General features: G+C 40.0%; 2 protein-coding genes across 51 annotated transcripts in view; one reads left to right on the forward strand and one right to left on the reverse strand.

Moving 5' to 3' along the window:
- Positions 1–7,166, forward strand: part of LOC117944573 (nuclear factor 7, brain-like) — a 40,121-nt gene extending 32,955 nt beyond the window's left edge. The window contains exon 5 of the mRNA XM_034871523.1: positions 7,150–7,166. The gene's annotated coding sequence lies outside the window, so the exon portion shown is untranslated. The remainder of the gene's footprint in view (positions 1–7,149) is intronic.
- camk2b1 (calcium/calmodulin-dependent protein kinase (CaM kinase) II beta 1) overlaps positions 1–27,960 on the reverse strand; it is a 72,388-nt gene that overhangs the window by 10,274 nt on the left and 34,154 nt on the right. For 7 of the 50 annotated variants that reach the window (XR_004656609.1, XM_034871472.1, XM_034871461.1 and 4 more), the window contains 11 exons: positions 27,790–27,873; positions 27,534–27,628; positions 25,337–25,459; positions 25,025–25,108; positions 23,368–23,410; positions 19,163–19,258; positions 14,201–14,238; positions 11,970–12,002; positions 9,327–9,395; positions 5,917–5,961; positions 3,724–3,772 (listed from right to left, as the gene is read on the reverse strand). Coding sequence is in view for 49 of the 50 variants with exons in the window: in XM_034871472.1 (XP_034727363.1) it covers positions 3,724–3,772; positions 5,917–5,961; positions 9,327–9,395; positions 11,970–12,002; positions 14,201–14,238; positions 19,163–19,258; positions 23,368–23,410; positions 25,025–25,108; positions 25,337–25,459; positions 27,534–27,628; positions 27,790–27,873 (759 nt within the window). In the remaining variant the exon portion in view is untranslated. The remainder of the gene's footprint in view (positions 1–3,723; positions 3,773–5,916; positions 5,962–9,326; positions 9,396–11,969; positions 12,003–14,200; positions 14,239–19,162; positions 19,259–23,367; positions 23,411–25,024; positions 25,109–25,336; positions 25,460–27,533; positions 27,629–27,789; positions 27,874–27,960) is intronic. The other 43 variants (XM_034871473.1, XM_034871474.1, XM_034871509.1 and 40 more) reach the window with 21 other exon arrangements.

Genomic DNA, 27,960 nt, shown 5'->3' on the forward strand with positions numbered 1-27,960 from the left:
AGAGAGTCGGATGTTACTCATTATTACTCGTCTGTTTAACCAGTTGGCACAGAGAAAAACGCAACACATGAACGCTCATTGACAAATAGAGGGGGAAAAAAGAGTCCCTGCAGGAAGAGAAAAAGGTGGCATGAGGCTGGGCAGGAGAGGAAACAGATTGTTTTGTTTGCTGAGTTTTGTTTCAACAGTACCAAAAAATTCACAGAACAAAACAAACAATCCACAACATCTGCATCTTTACATGTGCATGATCCTACTCTAAGAAACCAAACATAATCAACAGGAAATCCAAAGGAAAAAGACGTCACAGTACAGCCTACTCTGCTTGACTGACTAGTGATTGCTAGAAAGTCCAATGCAGAAACATCCCATCAATTAGCACTTAATTCCACAAAGGTCCCAAAAATAGAGTAACATCAGGCAGAGCAATTTAACTGCATGTCATCCTACAAATCATAACAGATGTAAAAGAATTATCACCTACATAGTGAAAGTGTAGATTAACAACAAGCAGCCCTCAGAAAACTCTCCGTAACATATTCTTTACTATAAAAGCATTGGGAGTACTGAAAAGATATGTGTTCAGATGCTCCAAGAGCCACCGCAGGGGTTGGGTTACAAACCAGCTGTCGAGTTGTCTAACCCTTACCCTGACAAGATCCTACAAAGGCCAACATGACACAAACTATTCCACGAACCATCCCCTTCCTCCCACACTCACCTGGCTCTTGTAGTTTTCTCTGGCGCTAACTGGCTGCGGGTTAGTACCTTAAGAGTCTTAAAACTGCTGTTTGAGCCTAATGCTATCCAAGGGTGGCGCTAGCAGGGTGGTGTGTTTTTAACCCCACTCTGGGAACTCTGTCTCCGTTTTTTCTGCCACCAGGGCTAAATTTAGATGCCCCGACACCCCTGCCAAGGTGCCCTTGCCCTCTCCTGCCAGAGGGGTGGGCTGCTAGGGCTCCAATTTTGGACCTTTGAAGGGAAGGAAATGGGGGGGGGGAGCATAACTTTCACTGTGTGTACAGGCAAATTACAGTAGAACCCTGGGGGTATAAAGGATTTTTAAGTTATGCAATGCTCCTTTGAGCTACCCTACTTCAACCCCATGGGTAGTTTTAATTTTTAATTTGAAATGAGCAACAGGGTGAACGGGCATGATTATGATATGTTACAACACTTTTGTTCAGGAGGCATGTTAACAGAATTACATATTTTCCTTGCTAAAGCACCACTCTCTGCTACCCTAATGAATGACTTCAGAATAGTGTTGCAATGCTGTCAATGACAAGGCTTTTCATAATTAGTTGGTACATAGTAACGTCTCAATATTATTTTAAAAGTGAGGGAGAAAATGTAACAACTTTCATTTAGCAAAAATACAATTTTGACGAAGAGTTACAGATGCAAACACCAGGGGGCGACATGACAACATCCCTTCCTCGTAAATTGTTAAACGAGCCACTGAAGCTGTTACCTTGCTTTACTTATGTATCTATATACTAATGAAGATGAAGGTTAAATGTTTCTTTTGTGCTCTGGAATTAGGTTAGAGCCCAAGAGACTGGTGCTAAAGACAGCTTACGATGTGATACTGGGACAACATGTTTAAACAAATCCAGCTGATCATGCGGTTCTATTTTCACTGGAACAAAAGTCCTACGCTGACTGACACAACTTTTCTTAGTCATTACACTGACAACAACACCTGGCAAGGGTGAAAGTGATGGAAAACATTTATATGTATATTATTTATTCCAATACTGGAATTGCGTAGATTCAGTGTGTACTTGGGACTTTCTCTAAAGTCCTATGTTTACTTTGTAGTCTCGCATTTACCTAATTTCCAATGTCTCCACATAAAACGTTTTACTTAAAAATGTTTTGAAGTTTGATCTGAGTGTGAGATAGAAGATTGAGCACATTTTAGAGTTACTCTTTAACTTAAGGAGACTTTCAAACCAAAACCTTTGCTTTTGAGATGAGTACAATTCCATTAAATTAAGAGTACTTCTACTTGAGCACTGCTTAATTGTAGTAATACTTGGTTTATTCTCCGGCAGACCTACATGATGGCTCTTCCATGGTTGCTAGGGAATATGTGACATAGCAGTAAAGCCTCTACAGAAAGCAGGAGGAGGAGATGGAAGCGCACATTCTGTTCTATATTCCTGGCACTGAAAAGATACATTCATGACCCGATTTAGGTGCATTGTACTCAGCTTTGATGTGGAGAACAGGGGTGTTTGAGTGCGTTGGCATAGATAAGCAGAACCACACACACAATGTCGCACAACACACACACACAGACACACACACACACACACACGCAGGATAAATGAGGCAAGACACAAAAGCATTTTGTAAAGTTATTGGCTGATGTGTGTGACATGCACCACTAATATGTTGTTCATTTCACATTTCCAGTCACAAGCAACTTATACACAAACAGCACAAGTACACAACTCTGCAAGCTGACACCCCACACAGGCATGTTGGTATTTCTGAGGTGTGCGTTTCTCAGTCTCACATTTTCAGCCGAACACTAGCACTTTTGAGACAGCAAAACCATAACAGCATTATAGGCCTCTCACATTTCCAAGCATCCCCTCACCTCACACAAACACGCACACACCTCTTCAGTCTTTTTGAAAAAATGAATTAAAAATATACAGCAGATAAAGGCACTGCAATTATGGACGGGAAGCTCAAGCGTTGATGCCTGCACAGTATGCTCTTTGACATCGACACATGTATCTAATGCGATGTAGCATCTACTTGCAGCCAGGCTCAGTAAGAGGTTAGCTATCAGCAGGTTGACTATCTTAGAGACACAATTTAAACAATAAGTATTACTCTTATTTTCAAACTAACAGTAATACATGATTAAAATATACATGTTAAGTATTCACACAGCAACTGAATGACAAAAACTAAATAGTGATTAAGCCACGTTAGACCTGTGAGCTTTTAAAAATGGTCAGGAATCACGTTGACACAAATGTTCACCGTCAGAAACTAAAACACATCTCAGAGACGGAGAAAAAAAAAATCCTCTAATAAGCCACAACGAAAACAAAGCCAGTCCCAAAAGAGAGTTTTTCAACAGTTGGCATTAAAACGCATTAACACCCTCAGGCTCGTGGTACTGCTGTCTAATAAACCAAAAGCCCATGCAAAGCAGAACACTAGTTGTAAGAGGACTTGTTGTGTGCTCTCTTAAAAATTAACTGTGCCCAATTTCAAAAAGACTGAAAAAGGCTCACTCAGGTACAACAATTATTTCAGTAAGAGCTTTTACTGCGAGGATAATTAAAAAAAAACAATTCCATGTGTAACTTAAAGGTGATAGCAGAGCTTGTCACATTTCACCATTGCAAAGCTGACAACTTAACAAGCCCAACTGAAAGGCAGTCAACCAAATCTTCTCTACTTTCTGGTTGAGCATGCTATCTGGGGATTGTCAAAGACTTATTTTTAATGTTTCTATTGTTCTATTGTCTGCTGTCTGCCTCGTGTGATATTTAAGATCATGCGAAGCACCTCATAGTGGAGTTGTTCACTGACTAGCTGCAGCAAAAACAACGACATCAATACAGCAGAAATGCCAAGGGGTGATCCAAAATGTGCAAAGTTCTCAGAAGCATTTGGACCTTCAGTAAACTTTGACTTTTTGGAGCTTTGCTATTTGTCACTGTGTTGTCGCTTGTATCTCTGCAGTATTACCTTTCACATCTTCATCCTCCACAGTGGTGTTGCTGCTGTCTGATGATTCCTAGAGATCGAAGATAGACAGACAGTTTGAATAAAACATAACAGCGCACACATCTTTGCTGAACACACATCACATGAGTGGTAACACACAGGCCAGCAGGGTAGGGCTGGGCAATATGGAAAAAAAGAAAAGAAAAAGAAAATCACAATAATTTTGACCAAATACCTCGATATCAATGCCACAATGATATTGTAGTTTTGACTATTGGTGCACAAAATATTTACACAAAGAGATTTTTGATAAATATTCATCAGTAATGTGGATATAGTGACTAAGTGGGTAAAGAAAAATAATAGAACAGTTACAACAGCCTGGTAAGTTCAGAAAAGCACATCACTTTGCTGTAATATTACAATATCACAAATCTAAGACAATATCTAGTCTCATATCACCATATTGATATATCAATATATTGCCCAGCTCTACAGCTGGGGGCATTTTCATATGCTCTCATGTCAAATCTTCACAAAAACAAAACTGATTACAGAGCAGCAAATATACAAAGATCAATTAATACAGGTTGAATTCAAAAACAGATATCAAACAAGGACAATGCCACAACCAACCAACCTCTTTTAGGTCAAACCATGCAAGCAAACCCATCAGCCTAGTAGCCCAATGCGCCACTTTGTCAACAGTCATTTCATATTTGACTTTCTACCCTTGGCCTGAAAACCTCTTCTTCTACTCAAAGTAGAGCTCTGTGTGTGTGTGTGTGTGTGTGTGTGTGTGTGTGTGTGTGTGTGTGTGTGTGTGTGTGTGTGCATCCCACAATGTGGACAAGTGATGTCTTTCCACCCCAGAGTGCTCTGGTTTCTTGCTGAGACCCACAGAAACTCAATGGAATGTGTTCCGTCCATCTATTTCAACATGGGTAGCAGGCAGATGAAATTCTGATAGGGCAATTAGTTGCCATCTTAAGCACAGCTTTAGATCGTGCAATCTATCCATCTACCGTTCTGTCTGCCTGGCTGTCTCTCTCTTCTTAGGCTTTCGCCAGAGGAGAAGTTAGCTTCTGATTTCCAATTAGCAAATTAAATGGGCTTAAATTCCCCCGCATGTGAGGGAGAGTTGGGAGACCTGGTGACCTCATTAGAAGTACACACATGCATGAACAGCATCACATGCACAAAGCAACACAAGGGGTTTTATAGCCTTCTAAAGAGCAGCTGGTGACCTGAAGAGAGGAAGAACAAGTGAAAAAAAAACTGTGTGTGTCTGTTTGAAAGTTAGAAAGTTAGAAATATCATTGTAAGTATAATCACACGTACATTTTTTTCTTTTCTGGTCTGAATTATGAATCATAGAGAAGTTTCCTTTGTGACATTTAGTTTCTTATTAATTTTGTTTCATCTCACCCCTTTACAGGCAAGATAAGGCTTGCAACATGTAATCCATGTTAATATGATGCACTTATTTGTGCACTTTTCTGTAATTAACTCTTACTAATGTTAATGCTACATTCATTTAGTAGCCAATATATTAAAGCATATCGATTTTATGTGCACTCTAGGATTGCCCTCTGTTTGTTTTACAAAACCAGGATGTCCAAGCAGCGCAGACTGCTAGCGTTACTCATAAAGCCTCATGTTTTGGGTAATATCCTGTACAAAGCAGACATTATGGTCATCATCATATGCCCATACAGACCAAACAAAGCGAGCAAGTGTTCTAGATTTCAAGAAAGCTAATTTAAAATAGCTTGGTGTGAAAACAAAAACTGCATAATTAAGTACTTTTAGTGCCTTCCCATGTATCCTCTCTTTGACTTTCTGAAACTTGCTGTTGTGCACAATTCAAAGCTATACACTTCCCTTTGACCCAAAATCTAATGAAAAGGTCACTCTGTAATACAAAATCTGGATGTAGCTTTGGAACAAAGTTATGATAGTGTTCCCTTTAGCTGTTTGCATTACACCTCAGCAAAAACAACTTGAACAAACACAGTGGTGCACGCCCACGCACACACACAAACAAATGCACACAGACGTGCGCGCGTGCGCATTAGTAAACCAATGCCATGGTGCGGTCAAAGAGATGCATAATGAAAAGAGGGATCAAAGGGCAGGAAAAGATGAGGAAGAGGAGGAGAATGACAAAGAGAATAAAGAGTGGGTCAGGACTGGGAAACGACATATGTATACCTTTGTCCGGTCCACTGGATTATGGATGACTGTTGTCTGAGGTTCCTGGAGGAGGAGGAAGAGGAGGAGGAGGAGGAGGGGAGATGAACATGGAATAAATGAGAGAAAGGAAAGGGGGGAAAAGAGGGAGGGAAAGAAAGAGAAAAGATTGGGACATAAAAGTAGATAGAAATGGATTAAGTGTAAAAGAAAAATAAACAAAGAGGAAAAAAAGTGATATCAATGTTGGATGAAGAGAAATTTAAGATTAACAAAGGAGAGAGGGAAGAATTCTTTAAAGAAAGGGTGGATGAGCTGAAAACCGTAATTTGGAGTCAGAGACCGTGTTGAAAGTGTCTGCAATGAGCACATCTGAACTAACATAATTTCTCACACAAACAAAAAAACACACACAAACACACACACACACACACACACACACACACACACACACACACACACACACACACACACACACACACACACACACACACACACACACACACACACACACACACACACACACACACACACACACCCTAAGGAAAGGGACGGCTTTAAGACCTTAACTTAACTTATCCAAGGTCATGCTGAACATGGGTACTTTTATTTCTGTTCTGCCCTCTTGTGCATGCTCAATTCTAAATTTTCTGCCTTGCCAAAAAGCCTTCAATGCACTACATGATGCTAATATGTACAGAATCAAGAGAATTGTAAGCCAAACTCAACAAAATCCGCCAGCTCTTACAACATAAATGAGTTCAGACACACAGTAGATTTAAAAAAAAAACTAGCCTTAACATCTTACAAGACACTGGTACATCCAGCAAAAACACTAAGATGCCTCTACAAGACGAAAATAGATCATTCTGTTCTTTCACACACGTCTCAAAATAAAAGGCTCCCACTGCCGGGCACATACTGGCAACATTTCAGGATCCTTTTTTTAAAAGATATTCTGTCTAAAACTGCTGTTCTGGCTCAGTCACTTCACAAGAGTCACCATATAATTGTTCTACTAGTTATTTCTTCTGCTAGCAACCTGCTCCATATCTTTCCTATCTTACACAAAGCTATCACTTTCACTTAGAACTTCTTGCATCTTATACCACAGTTTCTGCTCTCAAATGTCTTTTCACAAATTTCTGCTATGATTATGTTAAATGTTTTGCAAAATTAGTGGTTCCTAATCGGTCACCCCGGAGGTGTGCCCCCCTCCAAGGAAGTGACAACTCTGTGATGACCAATCGTCAGCTGATGATGATGGTGATGTTGTCAGGGAAACCGTCGCCCAGGGCAACAGGCACCGGTGGCAACTTGGGAAATGATGATGAGTAAGAACAAGGTACCTGGGGTTTGCAGATTAGAAGGTGGGTGAGAGGGATGGGATTACATCATCGGAAGAGGAAGGGGCTGGCCGCTAAATTTTAGCTCAGACTTTAAAGTACCACTGCTGCTCTTTTACTGACTTAGAAAAGTCAAATTATTTCTTTAGTCTTTTGTGTCATGTAAATAGAGCCAAGCCACACATACTGTATATTTAAGTACATGTGTACATGTGAGATCCCTATCTGTAATAATATTATAATTACATGCTTAGATGGAGCTTTGTAAAGCCAGTGTGACCAAGCTATACTTAGTGTGCAGGAGTTCCAATAAGCAAACTCAAATTTGCCTAAATCCTCAGCTGTGTTACAATATCTAAATTGGTGAGATCATTAGTGTGGCAGTGGTTGCCAGTGATTTAAAATTGAACTACCGGCCTGGATATAGAAAATAGTGTGAGTGTGGAAATTGCAGCAAATTGCAAGAGACAATTTCTCACGTTGTGCACATGAATGTGTGAGTCATTTATTTTCTTTAGGAAAAAACACTCAGACAGGAAGTGGCGCTGTCCAGCAACAAAACCCTGTAGGGTCCAACGTAATCTCGCATTCAGAACATTTAAAGTGACCAAGATCCCTGAACAGTCATAATTACATGAAGTGACTCATGTGTAATGATTACATTTATCACAATAAGAACAAAGTGCTGTGTTTATAATCAACACTGTGTAGAACCACACTTAACAACAAAGGTAAATTATATATTTCATATTCTCTACAATCAACAGGCAGGTGGGCGTATTAACCGGCCACAACGGCTGTGAGGGTCGGGGAGGCCCAACTGCGGCCGGTGTTTTGAAAAAGCTTGCATTGTCCGGTAGACTAGAATGCCTTGTCCCTGCTCTCAGACCATTTCCCAGCATGCTTGGGTTTATCTTTCAAGGCCTTGTTCTAGGGCTGCATGAGCTGAGCGGCTCAAGCAATGAAACTGTAGTAAAAATTCACCATGCTGAGGAACTCCTGCAGGGATTTGACAGTGAGTGGGCATGGGAACTGTGTGACGGCCTCCACTTTTGATGGGTGAGGGACTGCGTGGACCTTAACACATTTAACGATAGAGAAGTTACCAAGCAGCTTCTTGTTTGCATTCAAGATAGTGGCCACCGAAGCGCAGCAAACCGTTAATGCCACTGTCGCTTCTACGTCACACGGATCGTTGGTCTGATTGGTTGAAGGACCAGCCAATTGATCACGGAGTCATTTTAACTATTTGTTTATGATATACACACATTTTTGGGCTTATTAAAGCAACACCAAAGATTCCTTAGTACCTTAAAATAATGTTTTCAAAATCGTTTGAGTGGTTTATCAAGTCGTAACAGGGTGAACAGCATTCGCTTTGCGACCCTCTACTGGCTATGACCGCACTATGCAAGTTGGCCAAATCGGGTAGCGAATCTGTAGACCGAATGAGACAATTCCACTTCCAACCTGTAGGAAGACCGAGGAGGAAAAGTGCTTTGGTGTTGCCATAATCCAAAGCCACGTTTGCATTTTCATTGCATGCTTTTCATTCCAGCCAATTAGCCAATTTCACTGACTTTCACACCATCAAGAGAAAAGGACAAATTAATCTCTAAAATCAACCGGTGTGCTATTTGGCTGGAACGACAAGCTGAAGACCTTTGGACTGAGTTGCTCACGCGGTGGGGAACTGCTTATCTACAGAGGCCTTCATAGGAAGGTGCGGTAAATCGCATTGACAGTTCCAGCAGGCATTGGCTGTCTGTTCTTCTTTGGGGAAACTCTCAATGACAGAGAAAATGACACAGAAACACAATATCAACACAAGTGCAAGACACATTACATCCACACCTTCCATGGGAAAATGTTCTTGACACCACCTGCTGGTATAAGACCTACCTCGCAGTCGCTGGGCAAATACAACCACGAAAGGCAAGATGGACAGAGATGAAAAACAGAGAAAAGTGAAGGAGTAAGGGAGTGGGGTATGGGGAATATAGGGGTCTTGAAGGACTCATGGGCGGTAGGATAGACGGACGCACACAGATAAAGGTGAAGGAGACGGGGTTGGGAGGTAAATACCAGAGCAGGTGAAGGGATGTTTCCTTTGGGGCTGGTGACTATGCTGTTTTTGGTGCTGTTTGTCTGGGGCTGTGCAGGACATGAGAGGAAAAGGAGGAGACACAACAAGAGTGTTAACAACAGCAAAAAGTGTGTGTGTGTGTGTGTGTGTGTGTGTGTGTGTGTGTGTGTGTGTGCTTGCAACTATACTTGTAAGAACTAATTTCAAGCTTTTCATGTTGGTGTTTGTGGCATCCTTTCATTTAAAAGTCATGCCTTTTCAGGAACTAGGAAGTAGGCAGTGGTAGAGCTAAAGGCAAGAGAAGTGAGTTTATGACCAGGAGATTTAGGTTCTAGGGCTAGGCTTGGTTTTTTGGGTCTAAGGTTACGCAGTAACCGAAGGTACCCACAAGCATAGTTAGATAAACATATGTCTGAGTGTGGAGTTGGGTAGATGGCAACTACTGCTGTAGTGATGAAAGGGTTAACCAAAAACATTCATTCACAAGACTGATCTGTAATTCTGAGAGGTGAGGGGGTGGTTGACACTGTGTGACATCATAAGGTTGTCACTGGTGACTTCCGCAGCTTACTTTTTCCACATTGCAATGATTCAAATCTGCCAATTGGACATAATGAGTCACCATTATAAGCCTTGATCAAATGCTCCTTTGAAGACCACAAATCAAAGAGTAGCCGGTCCTTTGTGGTCTAGTTCCATTATAATGACCTTTGCATTAAATCTACATTAAATTCCTTGTAATCTTGTAAAGAAAAATGTTAACTTGAAGTTGCTAAATGGGGCCTGGGTGTTGAAATGAATCACCAAAATGACCCACTCTGAAGTCAGCTAGCATAAGATCAATCTAAATCATGTAACACTATAACATCTGAGCAATCACTAATAGAGGTCAAGAGAAGTCATGGATTACTTAATGCTGTGTTAAGCCTTATTATAGTGTGACTGTTAGAAGAAAGTGGGAAGAAATCTGCTTTAAAAGGTGTGATAATTCCACCTAGCTAAAATGCTAATAATCATCATCATCATCATATCACAGGCATTTCTAGCTGTAATTAAAAAGTAACATTTTCAGAAAGACGTGCAAGATTAAATGAATGTTAGGTCGGTTACTTCAAAAGCTACAGTATTAGTAACCGTTTGACAATGACTTGCAGGATGGAAATAAAGTCAAATAGGGTGTGTGTGTATGGTTGTATATGTGGATATTATGAATTCTGTAAGCCAACAAGCTTACTCAGGAGAGAAGAGGAGAGAAAAGAAGAGAGTTACAGACACACAAACACACACACACACACACACACAACACCTGTGCCCAAACACACACACATAACAAACAACTAACAAAGCAGTTGTCAGACATCACTCCGCTGCCTCTGTGGGATAACATGTATTCCTCAAAGTAACGATTAGCGGGTCGCATGTCTCAGTCAAAGCTAGTTTGCATCATCATGTCAAGGTCTTAGCTTTTTTTTTTTTCCTTAGAGAAAAAACCCTCAGATTCCTAAAGGGCATTTAATAACTTGGAATGATGACAACCGTCCTGAGCAAAACTCTGCTAGTGTTGGAAACAACCGTTCATGTGACGTCCAAAGCCAAACATCTGAACCATTCTCCACTTTGAAAGCAAAACCATTGTGACATATCTGCATATTTGATATGCTTGCATATCACACGAAAACTATCGATATGTGCTCACACATCTTCACAATTTGATGATATAAAACAATGAAGGAAAAATCCGGTAAAGGTATTCACAGGTGCTTCTCCGGGTAGGTAAAGAAAGCAATGGGAGAACATAGGAGGAAGAGGTGCGGATGAGATGATGGGTGTAAAGGTCAGAGGAAGAAGAAGGTGACTCAGGACAGAAAAGAAGGAAACAAGTTAGATTCCTTTCCAATGTACTTACCTGAATTAAAATGTGTATTGCTGTTTTTGTTTATTATCAAGCAATTTGCTGTTTCAATTTACAGTTTGAATAAAGTGTCAGTTGCTGTTTTCATGGGATGGGAGCAGGACTAAGTATGCACTCACCATCTACCCATACTTTTAGTCCTACTTTTTGTTTAAAGCATGTGCATGGTGCTGTAAGACCAAAGAGTATCACAACTACAAGCACAGCACTGCCTCTGTACTAAAGTATGCCCCTGACAGATCTGGAGCAGCCTCCCTGGAGTAACTCTGATGGAACTAAAACATCCTGCTTCTATCAAGTTTTACAGAATAATGGTAGGGTTAAGATAATGACAGTGAACTTTGCAAGGGCCAAAGCTGTGATGTCTGCCTGGCATTTTCTGACAATGAAGTTTGAATCATCTTAATATGTTGATATTTTCTTTTGCCATTGCTACTCAGTTTCTGTTATACCTAACAAGGTGCTGTTGTTGCCACCATGAGAAATTTAGCATGTCTTGTTCACCAGAGCATAATTTCTCAAAATCAAACCTGACTGCTCTTTGAATAAAAAACTAATTCTCATTAATTGGGCACCACTGTGCAACGTATTAGTTCTTCAGTGAAGTATTCCACTAATTTAATAGAGTAAAGGCATGGAAAAGGTGTTTACAACAAATACAAGAGATGACAAGTGGAGAAAGAGCTCAAAAGAAGGAGAGACCGGGCAAATGCATAAATAGCATGCTCACCATATACTGGACAGTAGAGCTGGACTTGCGTTTCTGTCCCCAGGCGATTGATGGATAGATGGATTTATTGACAGATGAATGGATAATAGAAGGAGGGAGGTAAAAGATAAAGAAACCAATGACAAAAAGTGAAATGACTGGTACAAAGTACAAGAAAGAGCTTGTAAGTAAACCAAAACTTCTGCACTTTAACGCAGATTTCAATCCTTCATGAGAACACAATCAGTGTTATTGCGAAAGTAGGGAGGCGCAAGCACGTGGAAAAGGAGTGGTGGTTTAAGTGGAAGTCATCAGGAAGAGGACATAAGAGTAGGAAGCAGATCACAGAAGAGTCATGCAGATGGCCAAACGGTGACCCACTTGTCTTCTGACAACAGATCCAGAACGTCCGGGTCGACAAGAAGCAAGATGAAGGCATAACAGAACAGCAAAATGTATTCTGTTAGAATAAAACCATGAAAGGCTTACTACTAGTAAAGTTGTAACACGTAGCATTTATATTAATCAATAAGCTATTAGTATGGTAATTTGGGGACATAAGTAATCACTTCAAATGAAAAAGCCCAATAAAACATTGGTAACCGAATAGTTTACATTCTTGTAAATTCAAAACAAATATGTGGAAAAGTTTCAGCAGTTTATCTGTCTATCAAACCATCACATTGATGTATTAGAAAGCTACGTGTAAAATATTTAAGAAACAAAAAAGAAAAAAAATAGCATGTTATCGATACACTGCATTAAATGCTGAACGGAGTGGCATTTATAGGCAGCGCGCAGCACGTGGGGTTGATGGTGGTGTGTATTAATTAGACTGCCTGGTCGCTCTGAGCAGGTGTTGCAGCTGAAAAACGTCAGGTGCCATTACGCATTACTGAATCTGCAGAAGAAGAAGGAGGCCAAGAAGAGGAGGTCAGAGTGTCCAAAAGGACATGTGGAGGGAAGAAACAAAAGGACGAGGGAGGGACAGAGGAAAGCAGGGAAGGGAGCAAGAGTAGAAGACGCCATTTAAAATGGTTTGAAGCAGGTGTGTGGGGAGCCTGTTACTAGGCAATGAGTGTGCCGCAGTGGAAGTAAGTGTCTATTTCTGTCATCTGAGTTTCCAGGGTCCAGACTGGCAGCTATTTCTGGAACCGGAGTCACATTCCCTGCTGAACCGACTGAGCAGGAAGAGAGGAGAGCAGAGGTGGAGACACACACACACACACACACACACACACACACACACACACACACACACACACACACACACACACACTTACTTGATGTTCAGGCATGCTAACACCCTCATTTACGCTTTCATTCTCTTTTCAAACTGACAAACAAATATAATACATTCACACAGTCAATTATACATTCACACAAGCACAGACCTCTATGTGCATGTGTATGCGTAATATAACGTATAATTCTGAGAAGCAGGCACAATTTTTGCATGTACACCATCTTTCAAGCTTTGCACATTATCATGCATAACCAATGCACACACAGACACACTCATGGAAGCTTTGTGTGGGATGTGTTAAAGCAGTGTGTGAGTGAGCGTGGGATGGTGAGAGATCTTCATTAGAAGATGAACTGGAATGTGGGGTTAAAGACCAGATGGGGTGAGCAGGAAAAGGAACCACTGAAAGAGGAGGAAGAGACAGAAATGGAGGGGTAAGAAGCAGAGGAAGTGATGAAAAAAACCAATGGGGAGGTTGACAGATGGTTACTTTTAATAATGGAGATGGAGATGTTGCAATGAGCTGGTTAATGCCAAATTAAAGGGAGGTTTCAAAAGGATGTGCTACATGATGCTTGTGCTTGGGCAGGCAACACGTAGGCTAACAAAAGCACATACACAGACGTATACAGACACGTGTTCACAGATCCAAAGTAGGGCTGTGTTTTTTTTTTTTACAAAAAACAATCTGTGAGTGTCTCTTTACACATCCAAAAGGGTGTGTCAAAATCAACAAAAGCCCTAAAACAGACAAACCACAATATCCACATATATATCACAAGAAATAACACATCTAATGAGATTATAACAGACACAAAATAAAAAACAAACACATTCAAATACAAAGAAAGAGAGCTACAGTAGAGAAAAGTGAGATAAGGAAAGAGGCAAAAGTGATGAAGAGAAAAACAAGTAGAAAAAGAAGGCATAGGGTCTATCCCTGGAAAAGTAATCAAGGGGGTGTCAAGGGTGGAGACGTGGGAGGAAGACATGTGATGACCCTTACCTTGACATCTGCCTTTTTGTTGAGCAAGGTCTTAGCTGCTGCAATGACAAACATACGGAAGAAATAACCAGTCAGAGGTGGAGATGTGCAGCAATAGACAAGTAAAGCAAGTGAGTAGCACTAATGGCTCTATCTTTAATCTACATTGAAGAGATTACATTCATTGGAACTGTGAAATAATGGTCTTTATTGACATCTGCAGTGTGATTGTCTTTCAAATCAAAGACTCAGCCAAGGTAGCTTTAGGCTGATCAAACGCTTTGTTTTACAGTTGCAGAACCATGCTTTGTTTGTAAGACCATGTTGTGTTTTGTTTTCCGCAAATATGTTTTTCCCCCTACATGCCAAAGCAAAACAAAAATCACCCTGCCAGCAATCAATATTTAATCAAGCTCATTATGCAATCGCACAACCTGTGAAACAATAAAAAATAACCACCCATACTAAATAGAAACATTAAAGTGTTGTAATGGCTTTTATAGATCTAGCAAGGTACAACCTACAGGTCCATAGGTGTTTGATGCTAAAGGCCAAAGTTAGTTGGTCAGGTGGACAAGGAATTATTCCAATGTTGGCTCTCAACCCAAAACGCATCACCTTATGTATTTTCCCCAGCTGCCTTGAGACTACCTTCAGTACTTGCTTTAGGGTCCAAACCCATTGCTTTGTCTTTTAAAAATACAAAGCTATTGTTGTCAGGGAAATAAAAATGTACTCCAATTCATTGTTTCATATCAATTCTTGTGCCAAGGTCCCCTCATGGTTGCGAGGAAGCCAAAGCAAAGATGGCTGCTGTGCCTGACAATAAGCCCTGCCTTAAGCACTCTGTGGGGGAGGACTATTCTTCAGTCTGCTCTCTAATAAAGGGTAATGAGAGAGGAGGATAGGAGAAGAAAATAATACTGTAGACACAGTCCTCTGATGATTACAAACTCTTACAAAAGTAAAAAATGCACGCAGATAACAGAGGACAGTCCGCAGGGCGTTCACCATGACTGAACTTCCAAAGCACGGATAGTAAGGTGGTCCAATTGCATTAGACAGATGCACGTTCATCTAGAGGGACCCCAAAATAAGAGCCAGGCTCTCTGTGTTGGTGTGTAGGTGGATGCTGTGGGCGTCTGTGAGGATGTAGACAGAGGATTAACACCAACAGGAGACCAGATGTTGATGAGATTGGAAAAGCAAATGTGTGTAATTTTACTGCTTTAAGGTTGATAACAAAATGGCCCCAGCATACTCTTCATTGAGTGGCTGTAATTCTGCACCAAGTTAGAATTTCTGGAAAGAGACTTTAGATACAGTATTAGGGGACCACTAAGGCCTATATAATAGCATCCAAAAAGCAGCATGTCATAGGATCTTTAATAACTCTACAAGTCTCCATTAGTATAGACGTTGCTGTTATGGAATTTTACTGAAAGCATCGTTTTACATCAAGGGCTAAGAAACAGTTTAGGATAATAGCTCACTTGAAGACCTCCTACCTAAGAAGGTTTCAACATTACAAATGAAATGTAATCTGTAATTTGAGAAGTGCTGATGCTAATGCATCCCCCCCCCGAGTGCAACTTTAAGTCTAATCAGATGCAATCACATCAGCGGCCAGCCATGTTACATAAAACACTATTTCTGGGGGACTGGGATTTTCTGTTCTTACTTTCTCTCCCCCTCTTCCTTCTCTTGCTGAACATGAGAAATTGCTGCTTTCTAGTTTTCCCACTTTCATTTCCAAATATGCTCAGAGCGAGCTACACGGAATATTTGAAATCTTTATTTCATGAACAGAGGTCCAACCAAAAGAAAGGTCACTTCAAAGTCTAGTGGAGCCCTGGTCCAGCCTTTTCAAGTAAAAAATCCCATCCTTGCAAGTGGACTTGTAAAGTTGTCACTCCAGCCATCTTTTGTTTTTAACTTTTCTGCCTAATTGGTCAGTGTGGTCAAACCATGTTTGAAGTGAGGTGTCCCCATTCAGCAGTAAAGAAAGGAGCAACAGAAAGTGATTAAGAAGCACTACATAATCTGAAGGGATGTGTGAGTGACATGAATGTGCATGGTTTATAGTTATGCTGTTGTTCCTCCTTCCAAAGGCTGCTTGTTACTGAGGAGAAGAAATGGGGTCAGAACAGTGCCAAGTTCATTCTCGCGTATTCTCTGTTGGCTTTGCAGAGGAGGAGAGGATGTAAAAAGGAGAGCAGAGGAAGAGCAAGTAGAAGATAAACGAAAGTATAAAGGGTATTTCACTGTGCTCTTTCCGAACACTAGTATTCCGTTGAACTGGCAAACTGGATCTTCTAAAAAAAAAAAAAAAAAAACTAAAAAAAACTGCTACGTTGCTAAAAAATGCCTTGGGTTCCAGTAATGAAGAGGAAATCTCTGTGGAAACCTGAAAATCAAAAAGTAGCTTAAATTAAACTGAAGGTGGAGAAGCAAGGGGTGCTCCTTACCTTGCCACAAATTACACATGAAGCAAGAAGAGAGAGGAGGAAGAGATTAAAACAAAATCACCTCTATAAATTCCCACTTAAATCACGCAAGATGCACAACTGCAGGAGCGAAGCAAGGATGGGCATGGATTCACATGAAGATGGAGGGGGCAAGTGCCCTCTGGAAATGCTACTAGCTATTGGAGAGACCTAATTAGGTGCAAGAGTTCCTCAATAACTTTTAGTACACAGCATGTTGAAGGCCAGGACACATTACAATATGCATTACCCTACTTCAACGTAAGGATAGGGTGAGGTCAGGTAGATATGGATTGAATTTGTGTGTATGAATACCGGTATACAAGAGAAAGCAAGGCCTCCAGTAAGCCAGTGAGGCAGAGTGAGGCTAATAGGGGGAGGCAGCCCACTATAAATATTTGATTGGAGCCTAGCACAGGCTCAGGGACACAGAGAGGACTGTGGAGTCCCAGTGGGCCACAGAAACAAGGACACTGCCACTACTTCTGTCTCCTTAGCTCGACGCTAGAGTCATGCAAAGCTCTTTTGTCGTTTATGCCTGCGGTTCATTTCTGCAAACCAGGAAACGTTATTAAAATGTCTTCTGAATCCACTTCTCTTGTATTTCACAGTTAAAATATTTGTGGTGTTGAAAAAAGTTTAAAAAAGACTCAACAGAAATGTTGCCGACATCACCCCTAGGTCTCTGAAGGAATTTTTGAAACTTACTATTGGGTTTACCAGAATTTACATCCTTCAAATACACAGTATTTTTCAAAACTGCCACATTAAACTTTAAAACTGCAAACAGACATTTCCAGCAACTAGCTTAGAGAAGCTGCTTAGGATGTAGCAAGCTATATATTTGTTTAGGAGATGGCTGACCCAACAACAGCTACAGGCTAGTAAATATTAGATTTACATTTGTCAGGAGGACAGAAAAAGACTAAGGGGATAAACCTGTTGTTCTGTGTCAGCTGCATGTGTACAGTAGGTTAGCATTAACTAGTTGATGTGAACATAGGATGTCAGTGTTTCTGCAAGTTTAATTTGGGACTCACTAAAGAAATATTAGCTTTATCACTTTGTATGTAATCACGCCAAATTTGCATTCTGTCTAAACAAACAACTACAGCTATCTAGCTTTCTATTTAAATTATGAACTACAAATACCATTTGCGGACTTGTTTTAGAGATAATTCTCCACTCAGATAGTGGGCTACTATACGATGTGTCCCTAATGCAAGAAATTCTAAAAAAGTAAAGCAACAATTTCCAAGGCTAATGACTTCATGAGAACCGGCCCGAACCGTGCATCTTCCGCAGTGTTCACCATGCACGACAGTCCCCAACCCGTGTTCCAGCGCATGCACCAGTCTAGTACCCCATGCAGCATTCACCAACAGCTCTTGAGCAGCTCCATCCTTTAAGTGACAGGGGTGAACTTTCCAGTGTCATTGTCAGACAGAGAAAAAGAAGAGAGGGGGAAAAAGGAGTGAGGGGGAAAGTGAGATATGAAAGTATGACGTAAAGTGGTGCTGGCGGTTATAGAAAAGTGACTTATAGAAAAGTGACTTGAGAGACAACAGGGACCAGAAGAAATTCAAATGACAGACTACAGGGAAGGGAATTGGGTAAAATGGAGTGGTAATGTGACAGAGGTGAGGTGGGAGGGAAAAAGGGAGAAAAAAAGAAAGAAACAGAGAGACAGAACAGCAGTTTCGTAGGGCCGAGGCCATGCTCTGTGGCTGCGTGTAGAGGTGAAGATGAATATGGGTCAGCGGCTATGACATAGCAGTCATCCTATCAGATCTCAGACAGGAGGTGACAGATAATGTGGAAAATGATAGAAGGAGCTTCGATCTAAGTCCTTTAAGAATTATAAAAAATTTACATAGAATGGGCAAATGGAAACTAAAATATACACAAAAATATCAAAAATAAATTTCTGATTTGCTTCAAGTGAAATATATTTTCCTTAATGAAGAAGTTTTAAAAAGAAACAGCAAAAGAAGCACATTTGACTTATAAACTGTGTGGTAGATTCATCTATGATGAATTTCTACCGTCTCTTATTGCATCTATTGAGATTTGACCATTAGTTCTGTTTAACGATTGCCTTCCTTGGATGAAAACAACAAATATGGACAATAATAGCTGAACAAAATCTTTTCTAACCCTTTGTGTTCTTTTTTATTGATGGGTTTGAGATTGAATAATCAACACTTGCCTTAACTCAGTGACTGTAAAAAACGTTTTGAATTTCATTTTTTTGTGATGTATTAAAAAGATGCATAAAACCTGATAGATAGTAAAATGTAAGTATAGCTCATGCTGCAGATGAGTAAATGGAAGATGTTAGCGTTGTGGTTAGCCATCATGCTCGGAGCCCCCATGCTGAGGGGGGAAGGAGGAGGCAGACAAAAACCAAGAAGATGAAGAATAAAGTGTAAAAGACAGGAACAGAGAAGGGAGAGTGGGGGAGGGGTGGCATGCCCTGGGTGAGCCACCATGCTACCTTGTTCCACCAGCCCTGCCGTGGTGCCCGCGGCTGCAGCCACTGCTGCTGCGGCCGCAGTTACAGAAGCTGGAGCGGCCGTCTGCCTGCTGCCCACTGTTAGAAGTCCAACAGCCAGTCACGCATGAAGAAAGAGAGTTACACGGCAAAGAGGACAGGAAGACAAAAAAGAGGTGAATGAGGAACAGGGGGTAAATCCGGAGAAATGGTGGAGTGATATTGAAAAAAGCAAAAAGAAAGAAATGTGAGGGTAGGGGGTGAGTCAGAGACAAAGCCGGTAGGTGGACATGGAAGGGAAAAGAAAGACGTAGACAAACAGGGTTCATTAGTTCAGAGAAGGAGGATTAAAGACAATGGCATTATTTGGCTGTGAAACAAATTCTGTCACATAAGAAATCCGCTGCTCTGACAGAAGGATCACCAGAGAAAAATGTCAGCGAGAGACAGAAATCCCAACTTTCATCTCATATTCTTCGATGCTTGCATTTGGTGTCAATGTATCCCAAAAAAACAGCATTGTTGTTAGGATGATGATGGTGATGATGTTGATGATTATGACACGGAATTTAGTCAGTGTTAGTAATGTATGTTAGATTTGCAGCGCTTATTGACCTTAATTATGGCCAGCAACATTCAATGCATTGTTTTCAAAGTACTCTACTGGTGACTATTCTGATAATACTGTAGGGATATACAACTATACAATTCAAAACTTTAATTTAATCTTAAACTTCATCTTATGTTATGAATTCTACAAGACATAACATAACAAATAAAACCCCTTCTATGTTAGCACAGGGACATTGATAATGCATTATTCATAATATATGATAAGAAGATACTAACTCGTTGCCTTAACCACTGATTCCAAGGAAAATCAAGCTTGGGAATTTAAGAAATATTGCACAATTTCAATTTTAAAAAATCTTACCCTTTAACAGTTAATAAAAATAAAACACTAGGTCTTAAGGCATGTTTTGGTTAGCACTACTGTATGCCCATTTAATTAAATTGAATAACAATGTTGTGCGTTCCTCAGCACCGTCTTCTCTCACATGTACAGTTAATTTGCCAGCATCCCATTAAAAATAAATTTAGTTTTAACGGCAAAGATGAAGCATCAGAGTCTCACATCAAGAAGGTCCATAAAAAGCTATGGAGGCCTTGTTTTCTTGTAGAGAAGTCTTTTTTAGTTTAGGGTTATAGGGAATGTTTTTTTTGGTTTTGTTTAATAAAGGTTCTGCACAATGTTAACTTAGTCGGCTCATTTAAACAAAGTTCTAAATTGTAGATTTTTTCATTTCTATTACAGTGGTTTGAAATTTGGTCTGCTTATGATACGGTAAAAGGTTTGTTTTAATCTGCATATGACATGGTAAATACAGCTTGAGTAAATAACCCTATGTTTCCATTTTATTCTCGTTATCCGGGGCGTTGGTCAAAATTTTGGGCCCTGTAGAAAGGCATTTTCAATGGGCCCCTCCCCGCATCCACAGCTATTCATTCTAGCAACTATTTGGGCCCTTCTCACTTGATAGCACCCAGTGCCCCCCCCCCCCAGTCTGATGCCCCTGCCTGTTCTTTCAAATAAAATCCTGATAATTCTCATGGGAAGTTTCCAGCATAAATATTCTTGGAATTTTGCAACCTTATCTTTTACGGAGGGCTGGTCTCTTCTTTTACTTTTTAGCTATTTTTCATTCACCTAATGACACTTATAATGGAGTACTGTTTCCTAGGAAGAGGAAAGAGAGCAAGGAGGAAGGTGTTCAATATCGTGACACAGCCAAAAAACACACACCTGGGTCATTGTTTGTGTGGGGGGGAGCTGAGTGTTTGTTAAATGGATGTTCAGACCATTTCCCATCGCAAAGCGCATAGTTTAAGAGCATCTGCTGTCATAATGTTTACTGTAACTATATATTGCCAGTATAAAGACTGACATGCGCCATGTTGCTCTGTGTTGGATGTCCGGCTTTGCCCCTCCCCTTTTGCTAACCGTATGGTATCGTTCTCAAAATCCCTTCGCAAACAACAATTTCCCAGCTACCAAGCTACACACTGAAAATGGCATGTTTTGACGATCATTTGGATCGTGCAATAATATCTATGTTTGCCCACCAGTTATGGAAAAAACTTATTATGCAGGGCAAAATAAAGACACGGACAAAGACAGCTGCTGGCCAGTTCTCCTTAATATACGGATTAGCAGAAACATTTGTTGGCAACAACATAAGGACAGCCATCTGCAAATGCCAACGTTTCAGAACCGATTGGTGGGGATTGCTGTAGACGAAGTAAGTTACATACGGTGATACACTGGTAAGAGCAAATTACATGCATTAACCATGTATCCAGCTAATTTAAATATCTCACATTAGTGTATTATGTGAACAGTTAACTTTATTGTGTGGCGTTTTAGTTTGCGGGGAATTAGCAATTTCTAAAGGTTGCCACCCTACATGCAAATGTTCCATCAAAACAAGTTCCTTCCGAAACCAGTTTGCAGAGGCACTATTGTTGCACCTAAAGCTTAGCCCCGATGAAGACGATTGTGATTGGTTAAAAAAATGCAACCATGCCTTTTTTTAATCCTAATTTATGTATGGCGTAGCCAGGCACCACTACACAAAAAGTTGTGATTTGATTAAAACTGACTTCTTCCGCCAATCCACTGCCATGATTAACTCTGGGAAAAAATATAACTGACAAACTTAAATGTCAGCCAATCATATAAAGATTACAAATTGGCATGGCTGTAATAAAACATTCTTTCATACAAATTCTGACTTCACGTTGCATGCTAAATGTAAAAAAATATTAACTGACAACAAGGCTTTTACTATTTCATTTCACCGACCACAACAGTGTTGAAAATGCCTCATTAAGTGAAACTGATAAATATTTGTTGTCAAGAAATCCTGTAATCTTTGGATCTCAATGTCTACACAATAAATTAAGAAAAGAAGAGGTCCCATCTGAAGAAATTAATTTGTGAAATTGTATCTGAAGCAGCATCAGGAGGTGGAGGTACAGATTTTATATTGTCTAGTTTAGAATATAGCAGAGATTTGGATTCATAATACATCTTTAACTTTCTAGAAAGTGTCATCTATTACAGAGATATACATGAATACAAGTACAAGTACACAGACACATCCGCAGCTTGCTGATCAAATTCAGTGTTTCCCCATGTTTTACTGTGGCAGTTTAGCGCATTACAAAACACTTCTAGTTTAGGTTCAAATTATCTAACATGCTAAAACTTTTACACAGTGAGGACATTTAGAGCACTAGTAAGTATGAAAGTGAGGTCTGTAAAGAACTCTTTAACTCAAAAACTGTCACTTCATGAGAGCAGTGGAGAAACAAGGTAACTAGGTAAAACTAGGTAAAAAGTTTAAAAATCCTGCACATTATCTTGCAAATACATTTATTTGTGATGTTGTTAGACATTCATTCATTTTGCCAGAAGGTCTCCCACCGGAACGTTGGAAGTAAGCTAAAAGTAAGCTGAAATTGCAAATCTAGACCAATTCTATGCTGTTTAGTTATTGTGAATATAAAAGCTTTTGAGTCACAAATCTAAACTTTCATGTGACTGAACTGAATATGCTTTCCATGTGAACATTTTGTCTAAAAGTCACATTAATTAAACAGCTGTTTTTTTTAAGTTCTTGATAAAGAAGACGATGATTTGTATAACATTATTCTAAGTTGTATGACCTTAGTTAGAAACAGAAATACATGAATAAAGAAAAGGCAAATACTGACATTGCATTTAGACAAAATGAAAATGTAATAAACCATAAATATATATTTTTGTGTGTTCCTGTTAACAAATGCTTTTACAAGGCACAAGCCATCATTTTGACAGATTAGGAAGGATAATTAAATTATTGATGTTGACATTGGATAAGTCAGGTTTTGGGTAAAGTATCACTTTTAAAGAGCCATAGAGTCTGCCAAAATGGTGGCATGTTCCTGAAAACCAAACTGACTGTTGCAGACTTGCTTATGTTCAACACACATTTAAGTTAGTCTTGGTAATATTTATAAATAGCGATAACACCGACATGCAGACAATCAACTCCCTACAATTAGCATGTTTATATAAACCTTGTGTTGAATGATGTTGGTTCACTGACATGAACTGTATATTTACATTAATGTGGGTTACAACAATCATGTCCAGAAACACTTACCTGAGAAATTTCGAGAAACCAGCATGGTTGTAAGAATGGCCCCCTGAGAATAAACCAAAAAAGAACAACAGTTCAATCTTAACCATTTAAATCAATAAGATAATCTTTTTGACATTTGTATGTTCGGGACTTTCCTGGTTAAATAAAGGTTAAATAAAAAATAAAAAAATAATATACAAAGAAACAACTGATCACTGATTGATGAACCACAGTTTTCATTCAAGCAATACTCAGGCGATTAAAGCTCTTGAATTTGCCGTTTTAAACTCAAAACAAACATGGGTCTTTCCCTGGAAATATCCTGACTCACAGCAGGGAAAACCTAAAAAATGAAATCCAAAGAAAAACGCTGCACTGAAATAGTTTCCCCAGGGCTGTTTAATTGACAGATGTCTGAAATGGGATGTTTATGAGCCATCAATGCTTACTTTTAAAGATGTAAACAAAACTAAAAGCATCAAACAAAACACCTAAAAGCACTAACTTGGCTCTATAAGAAGAAAAAATACAGAGTTAAACTGCATGTGTAAGCTACCAAGACCTGTTCACTTCTACATTATTTTAATATTAATGGCATGGACAATAGGGTGAGAGAGAGAGAGAGAGAGAGAGAGAGAGAGAGAGAGAGAGAGAGAGAGAGAGGCAAAGGAGCTAATCTCTACACTTTTCCTAGGAGAGATAATGTACAAAAGAAGCCGATACCTTTTTATAGGGCTCTTTAAATGGTACTGAATTGCAAATAGACCATAGTACTTAAGAGCTGCAGAGGTTCATAATATACCTATCTGAATAGCTAAAATTAGATGCCACTCTACCATCACAAACTTTGTGGGTGTCTTTTTTCCCCTCAATGGTAGATATCCTTTTTGGAACATGTTCTCTTGTATTTGTTCATTGTAAAGATGATGCCCCACAGTTTGATGTCACACATTTTTCTCTCACCAAGTTCTGTCTATTTTGGTTTTTGATTTTATACTATATTTCTGTCAAAATAATGCCTCTAGCGGATTTTCTCTTATAAAGGTAATGTTTTGTGCAGTGTTATCTATCTTTGAATTACTTTTGTGTTTTGTTGTTTGTAACTAACAGTTTTAGTTGTTTACTATGTAATCATTGTCTAACCATGCCGCTGTCCATTTCTTTGTAAATGTGAGAAGCCAGTGGCAATTGGGCCATGCTAATGGCATGTTGAATGGTCCAACATTTGCCTCCAGCCACCTGCTTTTCTGTTTCCAGTGTCCCATGTGCTAGTATTTGAGCCATGCCGAGACTGGCCAAAAGCAGCGGGTTGACAGTGGCCTGCTCCAATGGCTAAGCTGTTGTATCCGCACCAAATGTCAGCAATAAATCAGTGAAGAAGGGGAACTTTGCAGTATAAGTCTGGATCTAAGAGCTTCAAATATTCTTACTGCCTTTTCTAATAACCTCACTGCCAAAGTCACGAGGGAAAGCATATGACATCAATACTAAACACATTTTATGCTAGAACATCTTGAATTTATAGATCACAAACATGACCGGAAACGGCAAGGAGTTACTTTGGTAACCCCAAAATGATGGGAAAGAATACATTTGCAGAAAGGATTATTTAATCATGTTTAAGAGCTTATTAGAGCAGAAGAGGGAGATGTGGGAGAGGATGAGCATGCAAACAGACCTTGAGTTTCCTTCTGGCATTAAATTTCTTCAGGCACTCCACAGTCTCCTGTCTGTGCATCATAGACGCCACCGTGGACCGTTGCTGAGAGAAAGAAGAAGACAAGGAGGAGAGGATGAAAAGAACAAATAGAGACAACGTTGGAAAGAGGAGAAAAAAAAAAAACAAGAATAAATAAAAGTTTTTGTGTTTTCTGTGATCAGACCACTTTTGTCCCAGTTATAACTCTTTTCTGTGCGTTGGTAGTGTAATGAGATGAATGAGAAAAATGAACTGCTGTCTGCATGATTATCTCAAGCAGGGGACACTCACGCAGACCCATGGGTGCTTGAGGGCCTCCTGGGCAGTGATCCTCTTGGCTGGGTTAATGGTCAGCATCTGGTTGATCAGGTTTTTGGCCTCTGGGGTGACTGTGTCCCACTCTGGGGAAGGGAACTAAAGGGACAAACATAACCATTGTCGAGCTGATTAGTTGATGAATTGATTCTTCGGTTGACAGAAATATTCACCAATTATTTTGATAATTCATTTATTGTTTCAGTCATTTTACATTACAATTTCAGCAACTTGAATGTGATAATTAGCTGCTTTTTTTCTGTACCAAACCATTTTACATTAAATATATTCACGTTTTGGACTGTTAGTTGGACGAAACAAGCAACCCGATGAAAGCGCCTTTACCCCTGGGAAATTGTGATGAGCAAACTTAGCCATTAAATGAGAAAACAATAATAATAATAATTCAATAGGTAGGTAACAGGCCATACTTATCATGGTCATGTTTAAGATGCAAGTTCAAATCTTAATTGGCCCTCAAAATTCAAATGAATAATCTTCCCTGATTAGCTAGACAGCACATGATGTTGAGAGAAAATCTACCAAAAATCTTATGAAGCCCAGGGGAACTTCAATCAGTCGTAGATGGTGTAATTCTGCTCACCTGTGAAGTGAAAAGCTACCATGGATAATTTCAGCACCAATCAGGCTTGAAATCCAAAGGAAACAATGCACACAACTTTCCCTTGTAAATTAAACTTGGTTTGACATTTCCATGACTTTCTGGTTGTCTTTGAAGGCAACAGAAGTCACCTGTATCAGTTACTGCATTTGCATGTCTTTGTTTTCTGCTACACTGTTTATACCAACTCGCTGATGGTCACAATATCTGATGAGCTCCATTTCTCCTTTGAGACCGTTTAAGCCTCCCGTATTGAACTTAATAGTCAACCTTTATTTATCCTCCGGAGATCATTGAGGGGAAACCCCCATTTGCAATGTCATCGAGTCAGATTACAAGGACAAATACAACAACAGAGAAATCACAATCATAAGAAATATAGAAAGATTCAATTAAAAAAATAAAATTCCATAAATACATTGGGGTACATTGCAGGTTTAAAACAAGATTTTTTCAAAATTGTCCAAAAGTCAAAATTTAGTTGATTTTAAAAAGTGCCGTAATTTGTTCCAGGAGGCAAATGCACTAAAACCAAAAGCAGTTTTTTCCAAGTTCAGACCGAGCTCGTGTAACTTGAAGTAAAAGTCAGTCAGCAGAGCGAGCCTGATAATGTCCCCCTGAGTAACAGAGAAATTCTGTAAGGGAAGATGGCAGTTTTGCAATAAGAGCCTTATAGATAAAGAGATACCAGTAAGCATCTTGTCTTTCTCAGAGAGAAGACCACCCAATACTTTCATATAAAATACAATGCTGTGTACCATACCATCACATCACCATAGTCCAAGACAGACATGAAAACTGCCTCAACAACCCTATTCCTACAAAACAGGGAAAAGATGCTTTTGTTTCTGTAGCAATAGCCAATTCTTTTGCCTGAGTCTGCACACAAGATTATCATTGTTAGCTTTTCGTCAATCCAGATGCTAATATATTAATATACTGTGACTCTCTCAATCGGAGATCTGTTCATAGTGAAAATATTAAGGTTAGAATAATCTATAACTCTGACTATTAATATTATGTGCAAAATGTAAGCAGATTTGATTTTTTGACAGTTTTACAGTAAGCTCTTAGACAGAGGGAGAGAACAACAAACAACACACAACACAGGTCACAGACCCAATATGAACCCAGGATGTCGGCAGTTTGTGGGCCTTTAACATTACAAGCCATTGTGGCCCCTGTGGGTGTGTTTTTCATCAGCATCAGAAGGCCAGAAAGTACAGCCCCAAGCAATGTGTTAAGGTATTCCAAACCCATCAGGTCCGGTTGTGTTTAGCCATAAATGTCAAGACCGTGTGAGCCCAGAATCCCTGCCAGAGAATCAGTCTATCTCCCTCTCTCTCTCTCTCTCTCTCACTCTCTCTGGCATGCACTTAAATGTGATATCTAAGGTGAGGCTCCCTCTCTTGCACCCCCTGAAATATGAATGAGGTGACTATGTTACGTAACAGTTGCCAAAAGGGAACGGGGGCAGTGGGAGGACGGGAGAGGAGGGCATTACAGCAGGAGGGGAGAAGTAAAGAGAGCAAAAGAAAAGAGGAGACTCACATCGTAAGCCCCAGCCTTGATCTGCTGGTACAGCTTGTGCTGGTCCTCGTCCCAGAAAGGAGGGTAACCCACCAGCAGGATGTAGAGGATCACCCCTGAGACACACGCAAAAACACATATGGACACCACACACACAAACAGACACACACAAAGAGAGAGAGAGAAAATGTACAATTTGTTAGAAAATGTGCTTAAGTGTACAGTTATCTAGTAATGCTATGTGTGTTTCAAGTGTGTGTCTCTTTGTAGAACTCACCGCAGGCCCAGATGTCCACTGGTTTGCCATATGCCTCCTTCCTCAATACCTCAGGGGACAGGTACCCCGGTGTGCCGGCAAATCCTGCAGTAAACAAAAACAAACACACACACACACACACACACACACACACACACACACACACACACACACACACACACACACACACAC

The sequence above is a fragment of the Etheostoma cragini genome, chromosome 5 (genome assembly GCF_013103735.1).
Source record: "Etheostoma cragini isolate CJK2018 chromosome 5, CSU_Ecrag_1.0, whole genome shotgun sequence".
Lineage (NCBI taxonomy): Eukaryota > Metazoa > Chordata > Actinopteri > Perciformes > Percidae > Etheostoma > Etheostoma cragini.